At 39.3% G+C, this 27,337-nt stretch overlaps 1 protein-coding gene across 1 annotated transcript in view; it reads right to left on the bottom strand.

Annotated features, from left to right (window-relative positions):
* LOC149218262 (uncharacterized) overlaps nucleotides 1-27,337 on the bottom strand; it is a 595,146-nt gene that overhangs the window by 358,588 nt on the left and 209,221 nt on the right. Inside the window, exon 8 of the mRNA XM_089386517.1 lies at nucleotides 16,071-16,150. Within this exon, the coding sequence (XP_089242643.1) occupies nucleotides 16,071-16,150 (80 nt within the window). The remainder of the gene's footprint in view (nucleotides 1-16,070; nucleotides 16,151-27,337) is intronic.

The following is a 27,337-nucleotide window of genomic DNA, read 5'->3' as shown; positions in this document are numbered from 1 at the left end:
AATAAATAAAATCATAAAAATTATATAAAATTATAAAAGGAGTTTCTTTTCTTTTAAAGTGTAGATTTAGAGTTTTTAAGTTTCATCTAGTTTTAATTTTTGTTTTAAATTTTTGTCTGAAAAATATAAAAATATTTTGGAAATTTTTTCCAGATTCAGTCTTGGCTCAGGGATTTACCACATTTTATCTTTTCTGCTGAGATTAAAATTTTGATGTGGGATTAATGTTTAACATTTTTATTTGGTTTAGCATGCTTGAATGATTATGAATGTGATATCTGGTTAGCATTTAAAATTACGTGGTTGTGTATCGAGCTTTATCTTTCGAGGTTTTGAATTACTGGGGTATCATTTAAGCATTTTCTCGCATTTAATAAAAATTAATCTTTGTTTGAGTTATTTGATGTTAAATGATTACTCTACATGGTTTATTTCTGCAGCATCTGATAATTAATCGTTTAAACATTAACTCCACAAGGCACTGGTCTGTTAACTCAATAAAATCAATTTAGTGTTGGTTTCCTTTCGTGTCTCCCAAACCAACTGATTCACAGTTGGTCATCCTTTTTCCTATAGGGTCTACCCCCCTTAGCTGCAGGAGACAGGCTTAAACGAAGAGATTGGGATTAGGGTGACAGCCCCCGTCTGAGCGTTGTCGTGACAATCTGTGCGACAACACCACCAACCCAACAACTTCGCACATGTGAGACAAAGAGAGAGAAAATTCGACTTCTCATGCTTGACAAAGATTTCCTTCTCATTCACTAGGGTTTCCTTCCTCTTCCTTGAATTTTGTACCCTTTTCGCAATCCAACAACTAGATCGAACTTGTTGTGGATATACTACGAATGAGGTTGATTTGTTGCCTTTATATAGTGAATCTATGAGGTTGAATTCCCTTGATGAGGCCAACTTGTCCTTCTTGAGGCCAACTTGGTAGAGGAGACCAAAAAGACCTATTTTACATTAAAATAAATTTCTTTCTTAATAGATGAAGTCCAAGAAGGGTCTTTTACATGATGACAAGGACAATAAGTCTTGACACAAACCCTAGAAGCCTACAATGGAGGCTTTGACCTAAAAACCATTGATCCCAGCATGAAACCCATGCTTTAATTAGTCAATTTCTTTTATAATAAAATTTATTTTTCTTTCTTTTGGCAAACACATTTCAAATACAATTATGAAGACTGATACTAGTTACATTTATTTTTAACAATTTGAACTTAACTTGATCTATGTCACGAGCTTCAACTCGGACTTCACTTTCTTTGTAGAGATATTTGGACTTGATCTTAGGAGTATATATAGTGACTTTGGATCAATATTATCTCTACCACAGAAAGACTCCATCCTCCTTGCAATACTTTTAACACAAGATACATACCTTAACTAGGTCTCAGTTTTGTTGCCAAATGGACTAAGATTTCTAACCTCTTTTGAGGCTTTGTAATTGAGGCTTTGTAACAACTATAGGATCCTTCCAGACTCGGCCTACTAGACTTCAAAATTCCTTTGTATACCTTTGTTATAGGACCTTTCCTCCTTCACTATCCCTTGAAGTAACTCACCCCTTCATCACAACTCTGAACCAACTATCATCACCCTCGTCCAACCCTTGCTTCAGGATGCACAACAAAATTCGTCCTAGATTAAGAGATAACTGTCCATTCTTCAAAAATGCCAACAAAATGTGATCTTCAAACTGCCATCCTTTAACCTTAGCTCTGATTCCATGTTGAGAAATCAAAATGTTGTAGATTAGGGCTGATTTCTCTTACTTGATAATTACTTGCGAATTTTTTGGCTTCTTTAATAAACTTTTATGTTCTCTTCTTTCATCAAGCACTTACCAAAATTACAAAACATGAAGATCACAAGAGACAAGAACACAAAGATATAGGCTCCAAGCTAGGGCAAAAAACCCACAAAGGGGTAAACCCAGAAAAATCCTCTTCTTATAGAATCAGAACAAAGTGAGACATCCATGACCCAACACCAACACCAAGACTGCCATGAAGACCCAAGTCATCCCTTCTCCATGTTATCTTCATCAAATCAAATTCAACAAAAGTCAACACTGGTCAATTCTCTGAATTCTAGTCCATCCATGAAAATCCAACCCCTGAAATTTCGAGCCTGCAATATCACAGAAGCTATCTCAACAACTTGCACGTCTAAATAGAAATTAGGGCAAAAAAACATAACTTTCTCTTTCCTTCGACTTTGCTCCTTTTCTCCTTTGACTTTGTTGGTTATCTTCTTCTTCTTGGCACAAAAATCGAGTGAATGAGTGAGTGCACCAATGAGGTCGAACTACTCTCTGAATATACACATCCAAGAGGTTGAATAGGTTCCTTTCTAGGCCGACTTGACCAGGAGGGACAACTTGGTCTTGTGGTGACCACATTGACTCTTTTTGACTCAAAATAAATAATTTTTCTTTGTCATACAATAAGTCCAAATGGGTCTTTGACTCATGACAAATTTTTCTTTTGACTCAATAAACCCTAGAAGCATGAAGAACATTCTTGACTAATGAAATAATAATAATAACAAAAACATATTTTTCTTCTCTTTGCTTTTACATGAAATACATATTGATAATTATGAAGACCAAACCTAGTTACACTTTTCAACATTGGTAAGTCGTGTTTTGTTGAAATTTGGTACCGGAGGACAGGTGGTTCCCTTAGGCTTTGATCTTTGGCCTAGGGAAAAGTGTCCAAAAGAATTTAATTTTTCTCCTAAAGTGACTTTATAATTTTATAAAGTTAAATCTAATTTAAAAGTGACTTTAAGTGATAAAGTTACTAAGTCTAATTTTAAAGTGACTTTTATAAAGTCAATGAAAAATTAGAAAGGAAAAGTGACTTTGGAAATAAATGACTAAGTGGGTCTGTATTAAAGTGGGGTGAATTAAAAATAAAAAGTGAGATTTAAATGAGCATTTAATCTCATTTATTGATCTAAATCTATTTCAGCCATTGGATTTAGAGATCACCCAAAAGTCACTTGGATCACCCAAGAGTCACTTGGAGTTATATTAAGGGAGGAAAAGGAGGAAAAGATCACATTTGATTCAATTCTTTCATGAGCTGATTGAGAGAAGGAGAGCAAGAGAGCAAGGGAGATTTCTGGGCGGTGTATCAGCAGCTGTGTATCAGCAACAGCTGCGGTGTATCAGCAACAGCTGCGGTGTATAAGTAGCTGTGTATCAGCAACAACAGCGGTGTATAAGCAGTTGTGTATCAGCAACAGCAGCGGTGTATAAGCAACTGTGTATTAGCAACAGCAGCGGTGTATAAGCAGCTGTGTATCAGCAACAGCAGCGGTGTATCAACAGCTGTGTATCAGCAACAACAGCGGTGTATCAGCAACAGCAGCGGTGTATCAGCAACGGTGTAACAGCTGCGGAGTATCAGCAGCGGTGTATCAGCAAGGCTGAGTTTCAGCAAGGCTGAGATAAGTTGTAAAAGTCTGTTTGCTGATTTTTTTGCTAAACATTTCTCTTACTGTAAAAAGGCATTTTCCAGAAATAAAGAAGAGCTCTCAAACTGGTTTTCCCCAAGAGTTGTAGGGGGTTTTTCCAGGGTCACATTGACCAAAAATCTCAGTGTTTAAATGTGTTTTAATGGCTGTTTATTACTGTTGATTTTTATTTCTGCAATTTCCAGCATTCTGTAAAATTTCCAGAATTTGTGTTTTCAGCAAATTTATTTTTTCCAGCTTGTTAAATGTACGGTTATGGGAAAGGGCATTTAACTATATGGGAGAAATAAGAAGAAACTGAAAACCGGGGTGGGAAATGAGAAATTTCTACATGGTATCAGAGCTTGAGTGCTGAAAGGCAGTTTGGGACAGCAAAAGGAAAAATTACAGTTGCTGATTTTTCACTCAGAAAATTCCAGCACGCTGATTTTTTCATAAACAGCAGTTTTATCTTTACTACAGCAGTGTTATTTTTCAGTTTTAGGACAACAGGATGTCATTGGGATTGAGGGATGAGGATGTAGCACTGGGGGCAGGAGGCAAGAAAGGCAAAGGGAAGAAGCAGGCTTCCACAAACAGTGGTGGGGGCAAAGGCAAAGGTAAAGGTAAATAGGGGAACACACAGAAGGACTATTCCAAGGTGAAGTGTTCGAATTGTCAAAAGATGGGACACTATGCAGTTGTGTGTCCGGAGAAGAAGAAGAAGAAGGGGAAGAACCAGGACGTGGCAGCTTCAGCAGAGATTGAGGACTTTGCTGGTCGTTTTGACCGAGAGTTTGCGTTCACTACGTGTGAGTCCTCTAGTGCAGGATCACCTGCCACACAGGTTCAGAGGGAGCATGTTTTTCCCTCGATTAGCGGAGCATCTTCAGGTATCTGGTATGTGGACAGTGGGGCTTCACGTCATATGACAGGAGTCCGTGAGTACTTCTCAGAGCTTTCAGAGAGTGGCACTGATATTGAGGTAGTACTCAGTGATGACAGAGTTGTTAGAGCAGTCGGGGTGGGGACAGTGACATTTCAGAGGGAGTCCAAACCTCCCTTGAAGGTGTCAGAGGTTCTTTATGTGCCAGGGATGAGGAAGAACCTCATATCCGTCTCAGCTTTGGAGGACAGAGGATATGAGGTATTGTTCAGGGGAGGACAGGTGTTGATGTATCCCAGGGGCACTCCAACTGATTCAGCTAGAGTGATAGGTGTACGCCATGTAAAGGTGTACAAGTTTGCATTCTAGCCCCTTTTGGCATTGAGCAGTAGTACCGACAGCAGAGCTAGCAATTCTGAGCTGTGAGAGATTTGGCACCGCAGAATGGGACATATGTATCATGGAGCCTTGAGGACATTGCGGGAGATCACTACAGGTGTGCCAGATTTCAGTACTGATCACTTTGATACTTGCAGAGGTTGTGTGATGGGAAAGTTTGCCAAATCCCCTTTTCCCAGCAGTGACAGCAGAGCGACTGGGATACTTGATTTGATTCATTCCAATGTGAGCGGTCGGATGTCTCATGTGTGCAGACTGAAGAAGGCCCTTTATGGCCTGAAGCAAGCTCCCAGAGCTTGGTACTCCAGGATAGATACATATTTGCAGGGGATGGGTTTCACAAAGAGTGAGGCAGATCCGAACCTTTACTTTATTGTGATTGGTGAGGAGCCTCTCATTCTGGTGCTGTATGTGGATGACTTGATCATTACAGGTGCAGAGAGACTCATAGAGCACTGCAAGAGAGATCTTGCGACGGAGTCTGAGATGAAGGACATCGGCTTGATGCATTACTTTTTGGGTTTGGAGGTGTGGCAGGAGGAGGGGCATTTCTTCCTGGGGCAGGGGAAGTATATTGTGGACATCCTTAGCAGATTCCACATGGAGGATTGTAGACCCATGTCGACACCGATGATCACCAACTGGAAGAAGCTTCATGCTTTGGATTCCGAGTTGGTGGATCCCACATTGTACAGGCAGCTGATTGGTTCCTTGATGTATTTGGTCAACACTAGACCAGATATCTGTTTTGCAGTCAACACGATGAGTCATTTTATGTGTGAGCCTAGGAAGGTTCACTGGGTGGCTGCAAAACACATTTTGCGGTACTTGCAGGGGACAGTGGATTATGGTCTGGACTACAGGCAGGGAGATGGAGTGAGATTGGCAGGATACACTGATTCTGATTGGGCAGGTTGTGCTTCTGATAGGAAGAGCACTTCAGGGTGCTGTTTTGGGTTGGATTCAGCAGTAGTGTCATGGTTCAGCCGGAAGCAGCAGTCAGTAGCACTGAGTTCAACGGAAGCAGAGTATATGGCAGCCAGTCTAGCTAGTTGTGATGCTATCTGGCTTTGCAAGATGTTGTTTGGCTTATTTGGTCAGCCGTTGAGACCTTCAGTGATTTACTGTGATAATCAGAGTTGCATTAAACTCACAGAGAATCCAGTATTTCATGACAGGTCAAAGCATATCGAGATCAGATATCATTTCATCAGAGACTATGTTCAGAAGGGAGCTGTGAAGCTTGAGTATATTTCCACTGATGAGCAGGTTGCAGATATCCTTACCAAAGCCTTACCACGGGGCAAGCATGTCTACTTCAGAGACAAGATGGGTGTGGTGAGGAACACCTTCCTCGGTAAGAAGGAGTGTTGAAATTTGGTGCCGGAGGACAGGTGGTTCCCTTAGGCTTTGATCTTTGGCCTAAGGAAAAGTGTCCAAAAGAATTTAATTTTTCTCCTAAAGTGACTTTATAATTTTATAAAGTTAAATCTAATTTAAAAGTGACTTTAAGTGATAAAGTTACTAAGTCTAATTTTAAAGTGACTTTTATAAAGTCAATGAAAAATTAGAAAGGAAAAGTGACTTTGGAAATAAATGACTAAGTGGGTCTTTATTAAAGTGGGGTGAGTTAAAAATAAAAAGTGAGATTTAAATGAGCATTTAATCTCATTCATTGATCTAAATCTATTTCAGCCATTGGATTTAGAGATCACCCAAAAGTCACTTGGATCACCCAAGAGTCACTTGGAGTTATATTAAGGGAGGAAAAGGAGGAAAAGATCACATTCGATTCAATTCTTTCATGAGCTGATTGAGAGAAGGAGAGAAAGAGAGCAAGGGAGATTTCTGGACGGTGTATCAGCAACAGCTGCGGTGTATCAGCAGCTGTGTATCAGCAACAGCTGCAATGTATCAGCAGCTGTGTATCAGCAACAGCTGCGGTGTATAAGCAGCTGTGTATCAGCAACAGTAGTGGTGTATAAGCAGCTATGTATCAACAACAGCAGCGGTGTATAAGCAGCTGTGTATCAGCAACAGCAGCGGTGTATAAGCAGCTATGTATCAGCAACAGCAGCGGTGTACAAGCAGTTGTGTATCAGCAACAGCAGCGATGTATAAGCAGCTGTGTATCAGCAACAGTAGCGGTGTATCAGCAGCTGTGTATCAGCAACAACAGCGGTGTATCAGGCTATCAGCAGCTGTGTATCAGCAACAGCAGCGGTGTATCAGCAACAGTGGAGTATCAGCAGCGGTGTATCAGCAAGGCTGAGATAAGTTGTAAAAGTCTGTTTGCTGATTTTTTTGTTGAACATTTCTCTTACTGTAAAAAGGCATTTTCCAGAAATAAAGAAGAGCTCTCAAACTGGTTTTCCCCAAGAGTTGTAGGGGGTTTTTCCAGGGTCACATTGACCAAAAATCTCAGTGTTTAAATGTGTTTTAATGGCTGTTTATTACTGCTGATTTTTATTTCTGCAATTTCCAGCATTCTGTAAAATTTCCAGAATTTGTGTTTTCAGCAAATTTATTTTTTCCAGTTTGTTAAATGTATGGTTATGGGAAAGGGCATTTAACTATATGGGAGAAATAAGGAGAAACTGAAAACCGGGGTGGGAAATGAGAAATTTCTACATGTTTCACTATGGGAATACTAGAATGGTTTAGTCGAACACAATGACATGCAGTCTTTCCTTACCTACATAGTCTTTCCCTAAACCAATGGCACATATAAATAAGATAAGATGAGGACCACACAACGAATTTAATATTCAATAGTGATATTCTGAAACCCTCAACACACTCACAAATTCAATTAAAAAACTTAATCTTTGGCGCAGCTACAGTAGTAGGGTCCACAAAAGTGAATAATATAACAATTAAATTCTCAATTGCAATTTTACCCTTTAAATATTATTATGTTCATTTTGGTAATTACAAAGTTGTAAGAAGGGGTTGTGTCTATTACTAAGGGACCATCGATGGACAACTAAACTACAACAGGTCGCGATAACAGATTAGAAAACGGTGAATCTGTTTATTAATGGTGACAAAAGATTCTCCAAAAGATAATAACAATGGCATGATTTTCTCCATGAGATTTTTTTTTCAAACGTGTTTGCAATCTTCAACAATGGCTCAATCGAATTAGATATGGCTACACATTGACATCAATTGACTCTTGTTAAAGATCTTACCAAAACAAATTTCCGAGGCACAATGAATTTCAGTGACATTTCCAAAGATCGTGTTGGAATTTCTAAGTCTGACACGTTAGAAACCCTCCATGCACTTTACTGATTTATTCCTACCTACTTGTTCTGTTAATTAACAAGTTATTTACCATGTAAATACTGAAAATAAATACAAGTGCATGCTCAACACATTACAGATCATCAACTGAAGGAAACAGAAACAAGCACACAAATGACACTATTATTTTTGGACTAATGTCCCCGGAAAAACCCAGTGCAGGAAAACCAGTGCAATTATCTAAGGGTTTTATTATTAAGCAGTTCTTTTTTTAGTACACTGGGTGCCAAACTGGCTCACCCGACAGAGATAAAAAAAATTGGCAACAATACCTCTCTTTCGAAACAGGTATCCGGAAAGCCTGCTCCATGAAATCCCTCTCCAGCATAATCTGAAGCTCGACATCAGCCCTACTGGCCTCTGCATCACCCTGAAACCCTCTGCGTCGGCCTACTGAGGCTCTGTGTAGCCTCTCTGGGTCTCTGCATCATGCCTGCAGCCTCTACATGGATGACACATGCCCTTCTGGCTCTACGCAGTCTCTGCTGCCTCTGCGTGGCTCCCTTTGGCTCTGCATCTGCCTCTCTATGCTTCTGCATTGGTCTCTCAGCATTGTCCCTTCCTCTCTGCCTCGTACTCACTACCCCTTACTGCAACTGATCACTGATTCTATCTCTCTTAGCAAACCCCGCTCTAGAGAATAGAATGACTGATCACTCTGGTGTATTCTCCAAGTGACCCTCAAGCCTCCTCTTATACTTTTCTCATTGACATATCAACGGTTGAGATTAAGTCCCTAATCGATGACTAAGATTAGATCTGGCTTGATCCATGATTTTTGGACCATTCTAACACAGTTCTATATTAATACACATTAATATTTTAATTTCCCTAAGTTTAGACTTAGGGACTCCATTAAAAATATTAATTATTTTAATATTTCCCTAATTGTTTAGAATCTGCCCAAACCCTTTCTAGGTATTGGAGATCTCATGTGCCCTAACCTCTCCACCAAATTTCGTGGCTAGAGCACATTCGATGCTACCCCAAATCAACACTCCCTCTTAGTGAGGACTGTGCTCTAGCAATACTCCTCACTGAATATCACCCTGATCATTTGGCATCGGTCCCTGTGTTGATGCTAGGCCTGTTGCCCACCATCCTCTGCACTGTTGCATCCTATACTGCTGCCCATAGCTCTGCCATTGCCATTGCTGCATCTGTACGACAACCTCCTCTGCATCGTGCTACTGCCCATGGCCCTACCACTGCCACTGCTGCGTCTGCACTGCATCTCCTCTCATCATGCGCATCGTGTTGCCCACAACACTACCACTACTAACTACTGCACTGCAACTCAGTTAGTGAAAAGTAAGTAACTGATCTCCCAACTATGACCTCTCTGTCAGGCTAGACTACTGTTGATGCTGAAGCTCCCTCTACCGCTAACAAGTGCTCCCTCTCTGACCTCTATGCTGCTGCAACAACTCCCTGCATCTCGCACCGTTGCACACCTCTCTGTGCCACCCTGCACTGGTGCAACACTCCCTGCCTCTCGCACTGTTGCAGCCTGCTACCCTCGCGCTGTCCTGGGAATTCTGCACTGTAGCTCTCTCTGTCGCTTCATCCGCATCAGTCTCTACCTACATCCGCCAGTCCTACTACTCTTCGAGGCTCCCGTAGCATGGTCTAATCCAAGAGGCTGGGTACCTCGAGGATCCTACCCCTCATCGCCTGTAGTCCATCTAACTATAGCTTGATGTCTCCCCACTTTCGCTCAAGTGGCGTGTGTGCACTCATGGCACAGTCATCGTCTGTCTCCACTTCCTTCTCTGCCCTTGCTGGTGCTGCCTTGGTCTCGGAGGCCTCTCCCTTGTTCTTCTTCCTTGGACACTGGGTTGCATAATGACCCAGCTCCCCACAGTGGAAGCATTTGACCTTGGAGAGGTCCTTCTTCTTCTGTTTCTCTTGCTTTCCCTCAAATGCTAGGGCAACATCCTCCTCCTCCTCCTTCTTGACTCTGATCCCCTTGTCGCTGCTTCCCACCTTGCTTAGCCTTCTGATCTCTTCTTGGCGAAGAGCTGCCCACATTTCCTCCCAATGTGGAAGGGTCGCTCTACCTAGTATACTCTGGACAAATACCTCCCAGTCTTCTGAGACTGCGTTCAGGGTTGTTCTCACCATCAATTCCTGATCCGGCGTGGCCCCTATGGAAGTCAGCTGATCTCGGATCTCATTCAGTCGACCGAGGAAGGTGTCGATCGGTTCTCCCTTCTTCATCTGGTATGACCGCAACTAATTTTCTAGTAACATCCTTCTCTGCACAGAAGTATGCTGGTACAATTTCTTTAGGGCCTCCCACATCTCATTTGTCGTTTCCTTCTCGACAATGTGTGGTACTACATGGTCCTTGACCCCGTCAAGGATGATGCTCTTGGCCCTCGCCATTGCCTCCTCGTACTTGTCGTTATCAGTTGGGTCAACTGGGATCGCTATCGTCCTCAAGGCGAAGTGCTTGACACGATTTCTGTCAAGTACGGATAAGATTTTGGCCTTCTAGACTGCGAAGTTTGAGGCTCTATCCAGTCTGTCCTGGTCTCTTACTCCGTGTAGTGCCATGCTACTCTTCTACTTCCCTCCTGGAAGTTCTCGATGTGACTCCCTCTGAGCCTTGATTTCCCTCCTAGAAACCCTTCTGCCGATGTCGAGATGCCCCCTACTCTGATCATCTGTGCAATTGCACCACTGATCCGGATTTCTCGGCTAGAAACCCTCGGTAGCAACTCCCTCCTCCTTGGCCTTGCCCTGTTAGGTATTGTTCTGACTACAGTACCCCACCATCTCCACTCTGCAACTTACCCACAGCCTCCTAAACCCCAGCAACCTGAAGGTGAGAGCTCCTAGGCTCTGTGTAGTCCCGGCACCGACAAACTAGCTCCCTCAACCAATTGCGTCAGCCCTCTTGGGCTCTGCATGAGCCTGTCTTTGCCTCTGCGCAGCCTCTTCTTGGCTCGAACTTGATGATGCAGGCACTGCGTCACCCCTTCCTTGCTGCTTTGTTGCTAGGAACAGCTTCTGTCACTCGGGACAATTGTTTTCTGCTGCTGCTACTTTACTCTGTTGATGTCCTCAATTCTCTTGTGATCTGCAACCACGCTCTCATACCATGTTGGAATTTCTAAGTCTGACACGTTAGAAAGCCTCCACGCACTTTACTGATTTATTCCTACCTACTTGTTTTGTTAATTAACAAGTTATTTACCATGTAAATACTGAAAATAAATACAAGTGCATGCTCAACACATTACAGATCATCAACTGAAGGAAACAAAAACAAGCACACAAATGACACCGTTATTTTTGGACTAATGTCCCCGGAAAAACCCAATGCGGGAAAACCAGTGCAGCTATCTGAGGGTTTTATTATTAAGCAATTCTTTTCTGAGTACACTGGGTGCCAAACTGGCTAACCAACAGAGATAAAAAATCTGGCAGCAATACCTCTCTTTGGAAACAGGTATCCGGAAAGCCTGCTCCAGGAAATCCCTCTCCATCACAATCTGAAGCTCAGCATCAGCCCTGCTAGCCTCTGCGTCACCCTGAAACCCTCTGCGTCAGCCTACTGAGGCTCTGCGCAGCCTCTTTGACTCTTTGTGTCACTCCTGCAGCCTCTGCATGGATGACACAAGCCCTTCTAGCTTTGCGCAGTCTCTGTTGCCTTTGCGTGGCTCCCTCTGGCTCTGCATCTGCCTCTCTCTGCTTCTGCATTAGTCTCTCGGCACTGTCTCTGCCTCTTTGCCTCGTACTCACTGCCCCTCGTTGCAACTGATCATTGATTTTATCTCTCTTAGCAAACCTCGCTCTAGAGAATAGAATGACTGATCACTCTGGTGTATTCTCCAAGTGACCCTCAAGCCTCCTCTTATACTTTTCTCGTTGACATATCAACAGCCGAGATTAAGTCTCTAATCGACGGCTAAGATTAGATCTGGCTTGATCTATGCCTTTTGGACCATTTTAACACAGTTTTATATTAATACACATTAATATTTTAATTTCCCTAATTTTAGACTTAGGGACTCCATTTAAAATATTAAAATATTAATTATTTTAATATCTCCCTAACTATTTAGAATCTGCCCAAACCCTTTCTGGGTATTGGAGATCTCATGTGCCCTAACCTCTCCACCAAATTTTGTGGCTAGTGCACATCCGATGCTACCCCAAATCAACAGATCGTAAATGACTGCATATTTCCTTGCCTCGCCAAATTGCATTTACTATTATTATTCCACTGAGTGATACAATCTATTGACTAGTGACGGTAAAGACGAAACAACAGTATTGAAAACCCCTTTCTTATACTTCCACAACGATTATATAAGTGGATAATTCCTTTAATGTTCCCAATGTTGATTTGGGGTAGCATCGGATGTGCTCTAAACTTCAAATTTTGCAGGGAGGCTTGGGCACAGGTATTCCAAAGAACCTAGAAAGTGTTTTGGGAAATTCCACCTAGAAGTGATTTTACTAAAATAATTAATATTTTTAATGGGGTTCCTAAGTCTAAACTTAGGAAAATTAAAATATTAATGGGTATTAATCTAATCAGGGGTGAAACTTCTAGAAAAAATCATGGATCAAGCCAAAACGATCTGAGCCTTTGATTATGTTTTAATCTAGGTCTTTGGTTGTCCAACAAGAAGATATAAGAAGGGGCTTGATGGTCATTTAGAAAACACACAGAAAGATTGAGAAAATTGATTTTCTGAAGTGAGAAGTTCTCAGGAGGAAAATCCATTGAGGAGCTCTTGCAGCAGAGGGGCAGTGAGAATTCGAGAGAAGGAATTTTCGGAGAGTACAAGGCAGAGAGAGAATAGCAAGTCGTACAGAGGAAGATTGACACTGGCTCACGCAGTGTTGACACAGAGGCGGCGCAGTCCTTGAGGGCAAGTCGAGTTCCAATTGAGGGGAGTCGAAATTCAGTTGCCGGAAGCCAGGGTGTGAGTCTAGGAGGCAGAAAGTCAATTTCTCAGCCAACAAAGGATCCAAAGGAGAGGCAGCGTAATACCCAAGAGGGGTGACGCAGTTCTGCACAGAGGCCACGCAGAGGGTGACGCAGAGCCTCCAAAGCAGCAGGATCAGTCATTGATTCTCCAGTGACAGGGTGAGATCATTTCACCAGTGTTTTGTTCAGTATTCTCTCTGTATTGGATTGCTAGTTGAGCATCCTAGAATTGTACTTAGAATTTCTCCTACATAATAATAAAACCCTCAGAGTTGTTGCATCGGTTTTCCCAAGTTGGGTTTTTCCGGGGACTATTTGTCCAAAAATAATTGTGTCCTATGTGTTGTATTTTTCTTTCTTGCTCAGTATTTTGTTTCCGCATATATGTTAATTGAGTGAAGGTTGCAGATGTATTTTCTTCGATATTTACCGTAGAGCATGGTAAATAACTTGCATGAATTAAAAAGTAGGAGAAGTAACATCAGTTTGCTGTAGTAGGGGTTCCTCTTGTGGAATTTTCACACCCAAGCCTAACTTGTGTTTAATAGAAGGCCGTGAAGACAATGAGGAAGTGTAGTATGATCTTACAAATTTTTTAGAGCCACTTAAAGACCAGGCCGTTTAAACTGTGTATTCTTTCCCGATTATAATTGTGGATTCCTTGAATTTTCAGTGATTGATATTCATGAATCCTGAATGAATGATAGGAAAAAATTCACTTTTCCATGGAGATTTTATTAATAAAATGGTCAAGGGCCATTTTATTTTTCTTTTCCAGTCAAGACCTAAGCAGAAAACTATGGGAAAAAAATATGGTTGTGGTCAAAAACCAACAAATTATGTTTCCAACAACAACAAAATTTTGACCATAAGTATAATGGCCAAGGGCCAAGATAAAATTAGCTTTGATACCAAATCATGCGAACAAATTTTGTTATCACACAAAATATTAAAAATGTTTGGAATATTAAGAAATCCATGTGGACAATATATATTGTATATAAGTGATTGATAATAGAAAATATGATGATTGATTGTACAATGAGGGCCCCATATATATACTGAGGTGGGATGGCCTTTCATGAATATTCATGTCCCTTGAGACATGTTCTTTCATTATACTAATTATTATAATTTATATTATTTTATATATTTATATTGATAATAGAGTCTTATTTTCTGAACTCTTGGAAGATTACTAGTAGAGTATATTCCCTTGAACCATCTTGAATTTTGTAAGGCGCTAAGTGGATTTTCTAAGGTTTTTAGTGAATAACCCTAAATATCACCCTAGATCTACATAGATCCTCTCAAGGGAGTCCTTAGGTGACTGCATATCCCCAAAAAAGTAGTAGACGCTCATCTTCTTTATTCTAGTCAATCATATTTTCAAAATCTCAAACGTTATTAATGGTTTAGGGTAAATTTAGGGTTTGTTTAGCATACATTTAATTTTCAGACATCAAAACCTTAGATATCTAGGATTTTTTGAATAATTTTGACGTAAAATCCTAGGGCTTTTCTTGCATATTTTGACTTAAAAATCATTTTATTGCCATAAATAGTCTTGCTGATTTTTTATAGTACAACCATGTAGGTTTGGACATCTTATTTCAGTTGGTTGATACATGACTTTAAATTTTTCGATTTTATGAGTTGTACAAACCCTAGATCCATCCATTGCTTTAGCCCTAAATTTACTTGTTTAATAACTTATTTGAAGGATTAAAGTGTAATGCCGTTATAGCTTGTCTATCCCTGTAATTTTTCATCCTTTGTATGAGTTTTATAACAGCTATTAGTAATATTCAGATTTACATTGTTTGGCGACAATTTTAAATTGGATAATAACTTGATAACCTCCTTAACTAACCTTAAAACACATAAAACCAAATCTAAAATTTTCTTTGAGTAACCACCTAATCCATAATTTGCTTATTACATGTCATTGGTGGTGATTTCGGTAGCTACTTACAAAGTTACAAGACCTTAGACACTTCTATATTTCACTGGCAGTGATTTGGGTGGCTACTTAGGAGACATTATACTTGATTGTGGTTTGCATTAGGAATCCTATCTTCTACTAGGGAAGCCTCCCTTGTGTTGGATTTGTCCTTTACTAAAACAAAATAAGTTGTTGCTTAAGTGACAATGGCAATACTTTTAATGTTCCAACAATCTTTGCGCCTTGTGAAAGGCTTTGCACTAAAGTGCACGAATTTGTGATAACACACACCATAGCCTTAGAATTCCGGTGATTCAGTTTAGGAAATTCTCTCTTGAGCTAGAGGAGAACTAACTGACCTAAAGAGAAAAGGAGACTTGGTGAGGTGACAATGGCCAACCTTCTAGTTAAAGTCTAACATCTAGGTGCTTGGGACTTTTACACTATTGTAGGTGAAAGATTTTGTGGTGAAAAACCCTATATATGCATGCCAAAAGTGTGGAGAGTTCCTCTAAAAAACATCTCATCCATCCAAGTAACCATCGTCAATCTCCATGTGCATAAAGGCCAATATGAATGCCAACATGCTAGAACAAACCAATCCACCACCTCCATGAGCCACCAAGTCCCATAATGAGCCATAATACTTTGGGAGAGCCCTTAGTTGATGGGTTTCTCTCAAATACAATGTACTAGGGGTCAATCAAACGTATAATCGATTATGAAAGACCTTCATCGAGGCTAGAGCTGTTTTGATATAAGCTCTGAAATTTCTGAAGCCGTCCTTTTGTATACTGCTGTCGCATTAACTAGAGCCCTATAATATAACCTATATTTTACTGTTTCAGTTGAAAAAGAAAAAATCGTTCTACAACTCAATATATCTTGACTCTGAAAAGGTTAAGAATATAAAACATATCGTTTTTTCGCAACTACCATCAAAAAATTTGGGATGTCTCGACTCTCACAACACACTGTTATACATATTCAAAATTATTTCATCATATACTGTGTATTTTATGTATGAGCTACAGTAAACACTGAAAAGAAATTTACATGTTTCAACTCAATAAACCACTCGTCATGGTGAAAACTGTTTAAAAGGATCTTACAAGGAAACAAAAAAATCTTCAAATCTGTGATTAACGAAAAATGCCAGTAGCCCCAAGATAGTGGCAATATCCAAACGTACCTACAAAATAATACGGAACAAATAGTGTTACCATTTATTTATTCTCTTATTATGCAAATACATCTCAAATTGTAATGAGTAATATTAAAAAGCATCGTATGATTACCTTGTGGAGTATAAATGATGAAGATTTGAAGTCTTCCTGACCGAAAGATGTTTCGTGGAAAATTCAATGAAATGGGAATTATATCTTTACAGCCGGGCTACCATTTGTAATCCAATTATAATTGCAATAGAATTAGGTGAAAATATGAAGCTAAATCATACTCATGTATAAATATTCCAAATTAAAATGAATTTATTTCCTTAAAGGTAATTGAGTAGCATGCATGTAATGGATTCCGCTGACAATCTAAGGCTTATGTATACTAAGATTGGAATCACATATTTATAAATATTACAAATTAAAATGAACTTATTTCCTTAAAGGTAATTCAACCCCATGTGTGATCTCCAACAAAAAGAGTACATTGGAGCTAGCATTCCATGGAAAGCAAAGATTCTTATTGCTCAATTAAAGACAAACTCGCATCAATTACAGTGCGAAACAGGTCGGTGGAAAAGACCTAAAGAAGCTTGGGAAGAGCGGGTGTGTATTTTTTGCACTTCTGGGGCAGTGGAATCAGAAAAACATTTCATTTTGAATGTGATTCTTTCAGAGACATCATAGACAGTTACAACAGTATGTTAACATCAGTTCCTTGGCATTGTCTTTTCAGTGAGAGGACTGTTAGAAGGTTGGGTCAGCTCATCATTAATTTGAATAATAAGAGGATTGAATTACAAAAGGCAAAAAGCAGGGAAGCTAGTGTTCCCATAGACTATAGCTAGTCTCGTGGACGTTAAAATTTCATTTATTCATTCATTAAGAGTAGGATGTATGAACGGATTCCACTGACAATCTAAGGCTTGTTTATATGAAGATTGGAATCACCAAAGGAGATAACATAATTTCCACTTTGTTAGGAATACAATGACAAAGAAAACAGAAAAGGAAAGAGGGAAAAAGAGAGGAAAATCATGCCACAGAAAAAGCATCCCCAATAAAGTAAATAGAACGCAAACAGAAAAATAGGGAAAAAATAAATATATATGGTTTAATTGAAAACATATAATTTATATATAGTTTAATATAATGATAAACATAGTATATATTTCAGGCCCTCTGTAGATTTAGTTTCTCATCCAGCAGATTGGTGTAGTTCTGAGTCTGTGCGCTTTGTGCTTTGTTCTGTTGATCTTAGTTGAGATTGAGCACTGTTACCCACCCAAGTGGGTAACCCCTAGGATAAAAAATTTCTTCTATTCTTGAATTCATCCGCAAAAAAGGACATGGCATTTAGAAGATCTGATGAAGTGGAAGCTTTCATCTTAGGATCTCGTTTTGATCCGACAGGAGTTAAAATATCTACTTACCCAGACAAAGTCTAACTCTCTTTTATACCCTTAGCATTTGTTTTTGCCTCCACTAGAGTGTTAGGCTTAGATTGGTTTAGAGAAAAGCTGAAGGGTCTTTGAAATGCATTCATGTAGTATGTCAAGGTGGCATGAACAGTAAGCTGATGTGTCTGCAGGATTTCTTGCACCACCTTATCAAATCTAGCATTAAATTCAACAATTGTTTCGTTTTCTTTCCTTTTAATATCAATTAGAGCATTTAAAAGAAAACAGATATCTTTCTTTTCAGTCCATCTATTTAAAAGGAATCACGTAGGATTTGAGATCGGGATGAGGAGCACTAGGGTTTTTGCAGGAAACACATCCCACGCTGCTGCCGTCAAGCTTCAACCTGTATTTGAGGCCCTCGACGATCACGATTTGGGAGAGCCATTTTATCAGCATGAGCTTGGTTATGGCAATGGCTGCACTGGCTTCCCCTTGAAGCCAGTTTGGCCTTGTTATCGCCCTAATTGTACAGGCAGCACCACAACCGCTCAAGGCGGGGGCTGTCACTCTGATGCCCTCCCACTCCGTTCTAGTTGTCTCCCAACAACAGGCTATGGGGGGTAGTCCCTATGGAATGAGGTGAAGGAAAACAAGTTGGGAACCAACTTGCTTGGAAGACATGGATGAGTGGCCTAGCTACTCAGTTGAATTTTAGCAAGATTTATGATTAGATTAGATTTTCAAGTATGAGACCAATGCCTTATGGAGTCACAATTCTTGCTTATTATAAATTGAAACCAAGTAACTGGATGGACACCCGTTGCTTAAATGATTTACTAACCTATATGATGTGCAAATCCTAGGATCTATGTGTGATGCAATGATCTTGGTTATTTTTAATTATATGCCTAGTCTAAATAGAACCTCTTCCTTAACTGTTTTGAGAAACAGTCTTCAGAGTAGGTTGTGAAATGGAAGCCAACGGGAAGCAAGCAATGGCCTGATTAACGATACCTCCCCCTGTGTTCCACCCACCCAGTGCCTCCAGCGCTGCAAAGACTATGGCTCTGATGACTGCAAGGTCACTTTGTTAACCACTAAGAAGAGTTGAATCCCTCAAGCTAATTGGAAAAGGGTTGCCCTAGATCTCTATCAACCTAGCTTATGCTAGAAGGTAAGTTTTAATGCAAGCTAAAACTAGGATGTTTGTGCAAGAGATTACGAGTGAGACTTTTGGGTAAGATTACTTTAGTACTTACTTATCTTTTACCCCAATTATGATGTTAAGTACTTCACAATGTTTAGAAAAGGTAATTTCAACCAAAAGACAAGTGCTATATTTTAACAGTGCCAACAAGAGATAACATATCCACAAGATGCAATTGCTTAATGAATATAGATCCACAATTGATAAACAATAGAGCAATAGTTAACCAATGATTCAGTATGATAAGCCAATGACCATTATCCACAAAAGACAATAAGATAGCAAGTGTTCTTAGCCAATATTCCTCAACACAATATGATTTATCAATTTTCAAGTTAAGAACACTTAGATGCAATCTAGATCACCACCAATTAGATGCACAAATGAAACAAGTTATTTCAATACCACTTGGATTAGAGAGACTTAGGAACAATTTATGTACTTAAACCAAAGATTTGAAATGTGCTTAGAGAGTGAGCTTATTAGATGTGAATTTCAAACTTTATAGCATACAAACTCACAAGGAAAACACAATGTTAGTCACTTCCACAATGTCAATGCTAGGAACAATATACAATAGAGTGTAAGACTATGAGAGCACTTATGCAATTTATGTTCCAATGACCTCACAATGAGCAATAAGTGACTATTATGACAGCAGCAAGTAAATTAGCTTTATATGCCCAATTTAAAGTGCAAATACTTGCCCAATGTAATGAAAAGAAACCCAATTATCAAATCAAACTTTGCCAAATCAAGAATTTGGATAGAGAGTCAAAGATACTGTCGGGAGAACAACGCAGTAGCCGGGGAGAGTGATGCAGAGCCAGCTAGAGCTCACGCAGGGCCACGCAGAGGCAGCCGGGAGCTGTGCAGAGCCTCAGAGAGGTCAGTGTTGCTGACGCAGAGGGCCAGATGGCTGATGCAGGGCCTCCTAAGGCTGACGCAGTCCAGAAAAGGCTGATGCTAGGGTTTCTATGGCAAATTGGTGCTGAGGAGCTGCCAGAAGGACTATCCGAGGTTTTAGCTAGGAGATTTGTCTCAAACTGAGAGGTATTACTGCCAAGGAAATTCTCTGTTGGGTAGGCCAATTTCGGCACCCAGATTGTACTCTGATATTGCTTAATAAGCAAACCCTCAGATAGCTGCACGGTTTTCCCACATTGGGTTTTCCGGGGACATTGGTCCAAAAATAATGGTGTCATATGGTGTGATTGTTTCTGTTTCTTTCAGTTGTTGATCTGTAATATGTTGAGCATGCACTAGTGTTTATTTTGAGTATTTACATTGTAAATAACTTGTTAAGTAACGGAACAAGTAGGTAGGAATAAATCAGATAAAGTGCATGGAGGGTTTCTAACTAAGTAGACTTAGAAACTTCAACAGTTCCCTAGGTTGATGGTTAGCAAGTAAGCCTGATGGTACCTGGAGAGGCCAAAAGCTTTAGTCCATCTTAGTCCCACCCAGATAGATTGCCCTGGTCAAGGATCTAGTCTATGGCACCGTGTGTGCCTAAACTCTTCGTAGTTCTTGTGTTTTGAGATCTTCCTTGTACTTGTATATACATGTGTAAATTATGAATACCTCCCTAGTTAAGAGGGAGTGTTGAAGAATGTAACTAGGTTCGATCTTCATATTTATATTTGAGTCAAAGAATGAAAAAGAAAATTTTATTATTATTACAATGACTTATTAAAGCATGGGTTTCATGCTTGGGTCATCATTTTATAGGTCAAAGTCCCCATTGAGGACTTCTAGGTTTTATACTGAGTCATTAGAGTCATTGTCCATTTAATGAGACCCTTCTTAGGCTATTGAATCATGTGAAAAGAATTATTATTGAGTCAAATATGTAATTTGTCACCTCCACACCAAGTTGGCCCTTCCCTGATGAAGCCGACCTGAAAGAGGACAATTTTGTTGGAAAATTAAAACGCCAAAAAGATTTTCTTTATTTTGATAATTACTTGTGATATTCTTATGTTCTTATTAACTTTCTTATGTTCTTATTTTATCTTAGTTCATCAAGCAACTACCAAAACCATAACACGAAGATCAAAGACACCAGATGTAGGAGGACAGTCAGGGCAAAACCCCTATTTGGGGGAAAACCCATTCAACAACTCTTCCTTTAACAGTTTCACGAGATGATTCAAGACTCCTTGACCTAGACATAGACTTCCTCCAATCACCAAGCCATCCTTTCTTTTGCAGATGATAACCTTCCAACACCAACTTCGATCTAGCACTTCAATTTAGCAGACTTTCGACTTCCCCAGCAGCAGAAATTCGACCTAGCAGCAGAACTTCGGCTTGGTAGAAGAACTTTGACCCAGTAGAAGAACTTCAACCTGTAGTGGAATCCAGAATTTTGACCCAAGTTGTAGCCCAGTAGATTCACACGTGTGAGAGAGATGATCCCGAAAACTTCGATCTAGCTATCCTTCACCTTCTTCTGCAATTTCATACACTTATGCTTCTCCTGCTTGTATATCGAACTTGTGAGTGAATGTTCCAAATGAATCGAACTGCCCTATGTATCTAGCCTCTTCTAGAGTTCAAATTACCCTCATATAGGCCGATTTGATCAATTAAGGGTCGACTTGGTGTGGAGGTGACAAATGACTTATTTTACTCAATAATAATTCTTTCTACATGATTCAAAAGCCCAAGAAGGGTCTCATTAGATGGACAATGACTCTAATGACTCAAAACAAAACTTAGAAGTCCTCCATGGGGACTTTGACATAAAGCATGATGACCGAAGCATGAAACCCATGCTTTAATAAGTCATAATAATAATAACAATAATTTATTTTTCTTTCTTTTGATAAATATATATCATTATGACTAGGAAGGTATTCATATATATACAAGTACATGGAAGATCTCAAAACACATGAACCACGAAGAGTTCAGGCACACACGGTGCCACAGACTAGATTCCTGACCAGGGAAATCTATCATGGCACAAAGTTCAAGTTGGCCTACACAAGTGGACAAGTCGACCTAAAAGGAGCAATTCGGCTCTATGAGAAGCCTATATAAAGAAGACCTCAATCTCATTTGGAGACACTTCACTCTCACACACAAGTTCGATCACAAGGACAAGAAAGAATGCAAAAAAGAGGAAGACAAGGGAAGGAGGAAAAATCGAGTTATTTTGGATTTGTTTTTTGGCTACTTCTTTCTACACATGCGAAGGAATTAGGGCACACATTGTTGCAGTAAAGCCAAATTGCAGAAGTGAAGCTAGGTCATCAAGAAGAGTTGTTTTGGAAGCCAAGTTCTCTAGGAGAGAGAACCTACCTAAGTGAAGAAGAGAAGTTGCAGTTTTCGGGGAGTCGAAGTTGCAGGTTGTGGCCAAGTTGAAGTTATAGCTTCTAGGCAAGCAGAGGTTTCAGTTTTTGGGCAGTCGAAGTTGCAGCTTCTGGGAAAGTCGAAGTTGCAGTTTCTGTACAGTCGAAGTTGCAATTTCTAGGTAGTCAAAGTTACAGTTTCTAGGTAGGTCGAAGTTGTAGTTGCAGTTGCAAAGTAGGTCGAAGTTGCTGGAAGGAGAATTTATTCGAAGAAGAAGCATTGACTTGGTCTTGGAGGGGTTCTTGGTCAAGGGTCTAGGTCTTGGAATTCATCAATTGAAAATTCTATAAGAAGAAGAATTTGTTTGGGTTTTCCTCTCAAGCTTGGAGAGGTTTTGGCCCTGGCTGATAGCCTACATCTTGTGTCATTTGTCTCATTGTTCTTTTGGTTTGGTAGTTGTTTGATGAAGAAGAACACATAATAATAAACAAGTCAATGAAGAACATAATTAGAAGGAAAAATCCTTCACAAGCAGTTATCATCACTAGAGAAATCACCTCATCTCTCTGCCCTAGATTTCTCAACACTTCTTTTATCATTGTTTCATCAAGAAATCATCAAAACAAAATACCAAGATCAATGATACTAGATGTAAGCACTCAGCCAAGGCTAAAACCCCTCTATAGGGGAAAACCCAGTCAAACTCTTCCATTAGAAAATTCCAGTTGAGATAGACCTAAAACCTAGACCAAAAGACCTTCCTCCTCTACCAAGTCAGCCCTTCCTTCCAATAGATGATCTCTCCCAAAGTCACCAAGTGTCAGCGTCTCAAATGTAGCTTGAACCCAAAATTTCGACCTCCCAGCTTCAGAACTTCGACCCCAGCTTCGGAATTTTGGCCCAACTTCAAGAGTCTTGAAGCTTGTTTTCTCCCTTCATTGTAGTTGACATAGTTCCTATAGATAGTAGTGAAATTTACCCTTCAGATGTTAATTATAAACCCCGAAATTTGGCTTGATTTGAATTAAGGTCCAACCTTTGATAATTATAAATTATGTCAAGTAGTGCTCACAACTTCCTTGATTCTAGGCAAATGATTGTTGGGTGGATCAATCTCTAAGAAGAGGAGTAATCTGGCCCCAATATTTCAACTCCGTGATTGAAAAAATTTGGCCCTGGAATAAGCAATAAATTGATCTCCAATAATTAGAACTCGAACTCCTGCGAATAGTAATAACTTCAGCACCTTGCTTCCGAAATCTTTGCTCCAACACCTGCAATAAATCTGGTCTGGAAATTTTGACAAGCAACCCCTCGGGTTAGCAGGAAAAACAGCTTTGATACCACTATAATATCCTGATTATTAATTTTGATAAATTTCTCGGGATTTTTGCTTAAAAAAAAATTGTTGTAAATTCATCAACCAAATTACACAAATTATTTTATAAAATTAATGGCAATCTAAGAAATATGAACTGCAACCCAAAGTAGACGCGATACATGCAATAAATCTCAACTTTATTTTATTACTATGAAATATGAAAATACATGCTAATACAGAATAGCCGAAAAAATGGTTGAAATGAAGCCCTCCAACTGAAACTGCAATGGATAAGCGCTCCTGTGAATTCTAGGTGAATTCACCAAGGGATGAGATGGGTATTCGTCCAAAGTCACCAAATAACCCAAGGGATTTCATCCTTGGGCTGACTGAAGCTAATAACTGTATTCACGAAACCTCTCACAAAGACAATACACAAATCCAAGATGTCCCAAATGATTTTCTTCGCTCCCTTTTAAAAGCTTGATGGATGGCTCTCCAACCTTCTAGAAGTATTTATTTTATTTTATTGTCATTCTAGAAGATTCTCCCCTTTACTTTATTTAAGTGACTTTTAATTTATTTTTATTTAAGTCACCTTTTCCCCTTCCCGCCTTTTCCTCTAATTAGGCACTTTCACCTTTTTGTGTAATGCCCATAATTCGAAATACAGCAACATGTAAATACTCATAAACTGGAAAACAAGAATGCATAAAAATGTAATTTGCACATACCTGAACTGCTAGCTGATTGCTGATTCTGCTATTGAACTGGCGATTCCGCTGCTGGTGATGCCGTGGCTGTTTTGACCCAATTTTCGAGAGGCCAATACCACCCAACCAGACTGAGCAAACCTAGCTGCTCAATCCAGAAAGCTCTCCACAGAGGCTCTCTGTCCCTCCGTGCCCAGAACCTCAGACCACTTAAAGCTCTTCAATGGATAATTCCCTTCTCCCGGTTTCCTCCTGGTGAATTTATGCTTCTCGTTCTCTGCTGCCCCTCTCTGGTTTATTTTTCCCCCCTTTCATCGGTTCAGAATAGTGATTTATAAAGGCAGGCTTGGCGGTGGCCACCCTCCTGCTTCCGGCCACCGCTCTTCTACCTCCTGACACGCCTCCGCATGCAATTTAACTCTCTCAGATCCTGTCCTGGCAAAGCCGCTCTGCCATAACTTCTCAGCTGGTTGGACGCGCCCTCGTTAATGGTTTCGGTAATGCGTTTTGGGTAGGTTAACGCATAGCATTTTTACGAGTCCAGTTATATTTTTATAACGTTTCCATTATATGTGTTATATAGTTTAAATGATATCTTTTATAACACTTCATTGTATAAGTTATAAACTTTAATGATATATATTTATAACATTTCATTAAATATGTTATAAAGTTCAGTTATGATATATTTTATAAATTTATATTTATAAAGTCTAATTATATATTTTATAAAATTTAATATACATATATATTATAAAGTTTAAAATTTTATTAATGGGTCAATTTAGATGGGTTGTTACATTTTATTTAATTGACTAATTAAAGTCACTTTTAAGCCTGGGAAATGATTAATTGGCCACATACTTTCTCAGGCCACTGGAAACTGCTCTTCACCGTCCCATCCCATAAATCTCTTCGTTCTAGTTCCAACAATTTATTACACTAAGGTGTTTCTCCAAATAATCCCCTCCACACAACACCTTTAGTGTTTTTAATTAAATTATGATGGTAATAATCATGTTTTACGAGATTCATCAGAATGCAATGGAACCAAGAACGAACTGTGTAGAACTACCCCTGATGGTGAAATACAACAAGTAAACTCCATCGAACCCCATAAAACTCCAAAACCCTCTGGGCCCTCTAATGACGTAATCTCGCTCCTGTAAATTGGCTCACACCAATTCTGGGAGTCCATCCTGACTGCATCGTAAGGGAAACTGACAATGGAGACATTACAAATCCTCCCACCCCAAGATTGCTTGCCCTCGAGCAATCAATATATGTATATTGTACAGGAATTTGAACATCGATGCCAAGATCCCACACAAACCATTGCACCACATCATGTCTATGTGCCATCTAATCATGAGTGGACCCCTCGATACCTGGATCAAAAACTAACCTCTAACTAAACCTGCCATCAATAGATCTATCTAGATCTGAATGCCACCTCGTCCATCCATCGATGCTCATGCTTCATGGTGCCAACTACATTATGCCCATGGCTAAGAATATCCTCCCAAGAATCACCCCATCAATAGAATACCAACTCATAATCTCTCGCCAATCCATCCCATGGGAAGGATTGCATTGTAGCTCCTAGAGACAACCCCCGGGTTGAGGAGAGGTTAATGCCTAGGACATCTTAGTGTCTCTTGAAGATAATTCATTGCTGCTCAAGAGATAAATGAAAAAATGATTTTAAATCTAGTTCAATTACCTTTCACAAAGGTAGATTCAAACATACACATAAATAATATAGATCATCCCAAGAATAAATGTCCAAGTCTGGTGGCCTACACATAGTAAATGAAACTCAATTTGTCATTGCAGTAAAGATGGGAAGGAGAAAAATAAGGAAGGAATTCAGCATAGAGGGCTGGACAAACCCAAAATCCTAAGCAATAAATCTCAGTAGAATCATGAAAGATTAAGGATATGAAATGTAGAAATTATGGAGCGCATTTTAAGGTTTCCAGCTTATTGACCACTCTGTGTCAATGACCCCACAACAGTAAACCCCTTTTTTCGCAAAAGGGATCTATCATGTTCAAAGTGTTTGCATCATTTAGATTTCATCATCAGTGGGCAATTTCTTAAAGATGTAAACCCATTTTGCATGGTTATAATGTAAATGATCTTAGTAAGACCATCATGTATGTAACAACCTAGGTAAGCATAGTATTTTGGTGACGATTTCTACCCTAGGAAGTTTTTGTCTCACTGATTCATCTGTGTCTCTAGACACAAATGATCGGTAGAGTTTTTCCCTCCAACCTCACCCCAAAGCTAGGGTGGATTTTGTCGTCAAGATATTAAGTGAGTCCTAGTGTTTTTTATTGAGTCTTTGTAAAAGTAATTTGGGAATAATCCTAGTTAATTGGCTAGATTATTTTATTACAAATTACTTGGTCTATTAGATCATATTTTGAGTAGCAGAAGTGGGTAGATATTTGAGGGTCTATAACGAACGGGTGTTCGATCTTCATGTATTAAATTGTTATATATTGATGTAAAAAATATTTAGTGCATGGTCCCTCATGATTAGACAACATGGTTAAATATTAGAGGGTTGGAAAAATTATTAATCCCTTCATAAGTCAATTGTTTAAATTTTTTGGCAAAATTAAATTAAAATCCTAAGCTAGAAATTTAATTATTTTTGTGTCCTAGGTAAAATTAAATTCTCCAATGGTGAAATTTGTGGGTTTTAAAGAAGTTAATTTTTGGAGGTCCCCGGCCAAGGGAATATTGAAGAAATCAAGAAATTTTGGACCCTTGGGCCTTGGTGGTTAAGTCAAAGTCAAAGTCAAATTTTAGAAGAAATTAACTCAAAATAATTAATTTTGAATTAATTAAAAATCAATTAAATGAAAAATTCGATTTTTCCTCAAAAAATAAATAATTTCGACAGTTGATGATTAAAGATTAACTAAATATTTATGAACAGTCAAGCTTAATTTAATAGGGACCAAGCCAACTAGTCGTTGGAGAATTTATCTATAAATTAGAGGTCGATGTCAGTGTATTTTTTTATCTGATCTTTGAATCGTGTACTAAGCTCTCAAACTCTCTTGTATACTTTTTGGAGTTAATGCAAAAGTCTTTGGGGTTCAACTTGTGGTGATGTTCCTCTTCATGAATCTATGGTAACAATATTTTAATTTTTGCTTAATATTCTGTGAAAACTATCAATCAATAGCTCTCCTAGAATAATTTGAATACAGGTATCTTATTCATTTTGTTGGATCTAAGGT

This window comes from Pinus tabuliformis, chromosome Q, assembly GCF_031772625.1.
Source record: "Pinus tabuliformis cultivar Carrire ecotype Pingquan chromosome Q, CPIR1, whole genome shotgun sequence".
Lineage (NCBI taxonomy): Eukaryota > Viridiplantae > Streptophyta > Pinopsida > Pinales > Pinaceae > Pinus > Pinus tabuliformis.
Note: the sequence above shows the minus strand (reverse complement) of the source record. Positions and strands in the feature narration are given on the sequence as shown.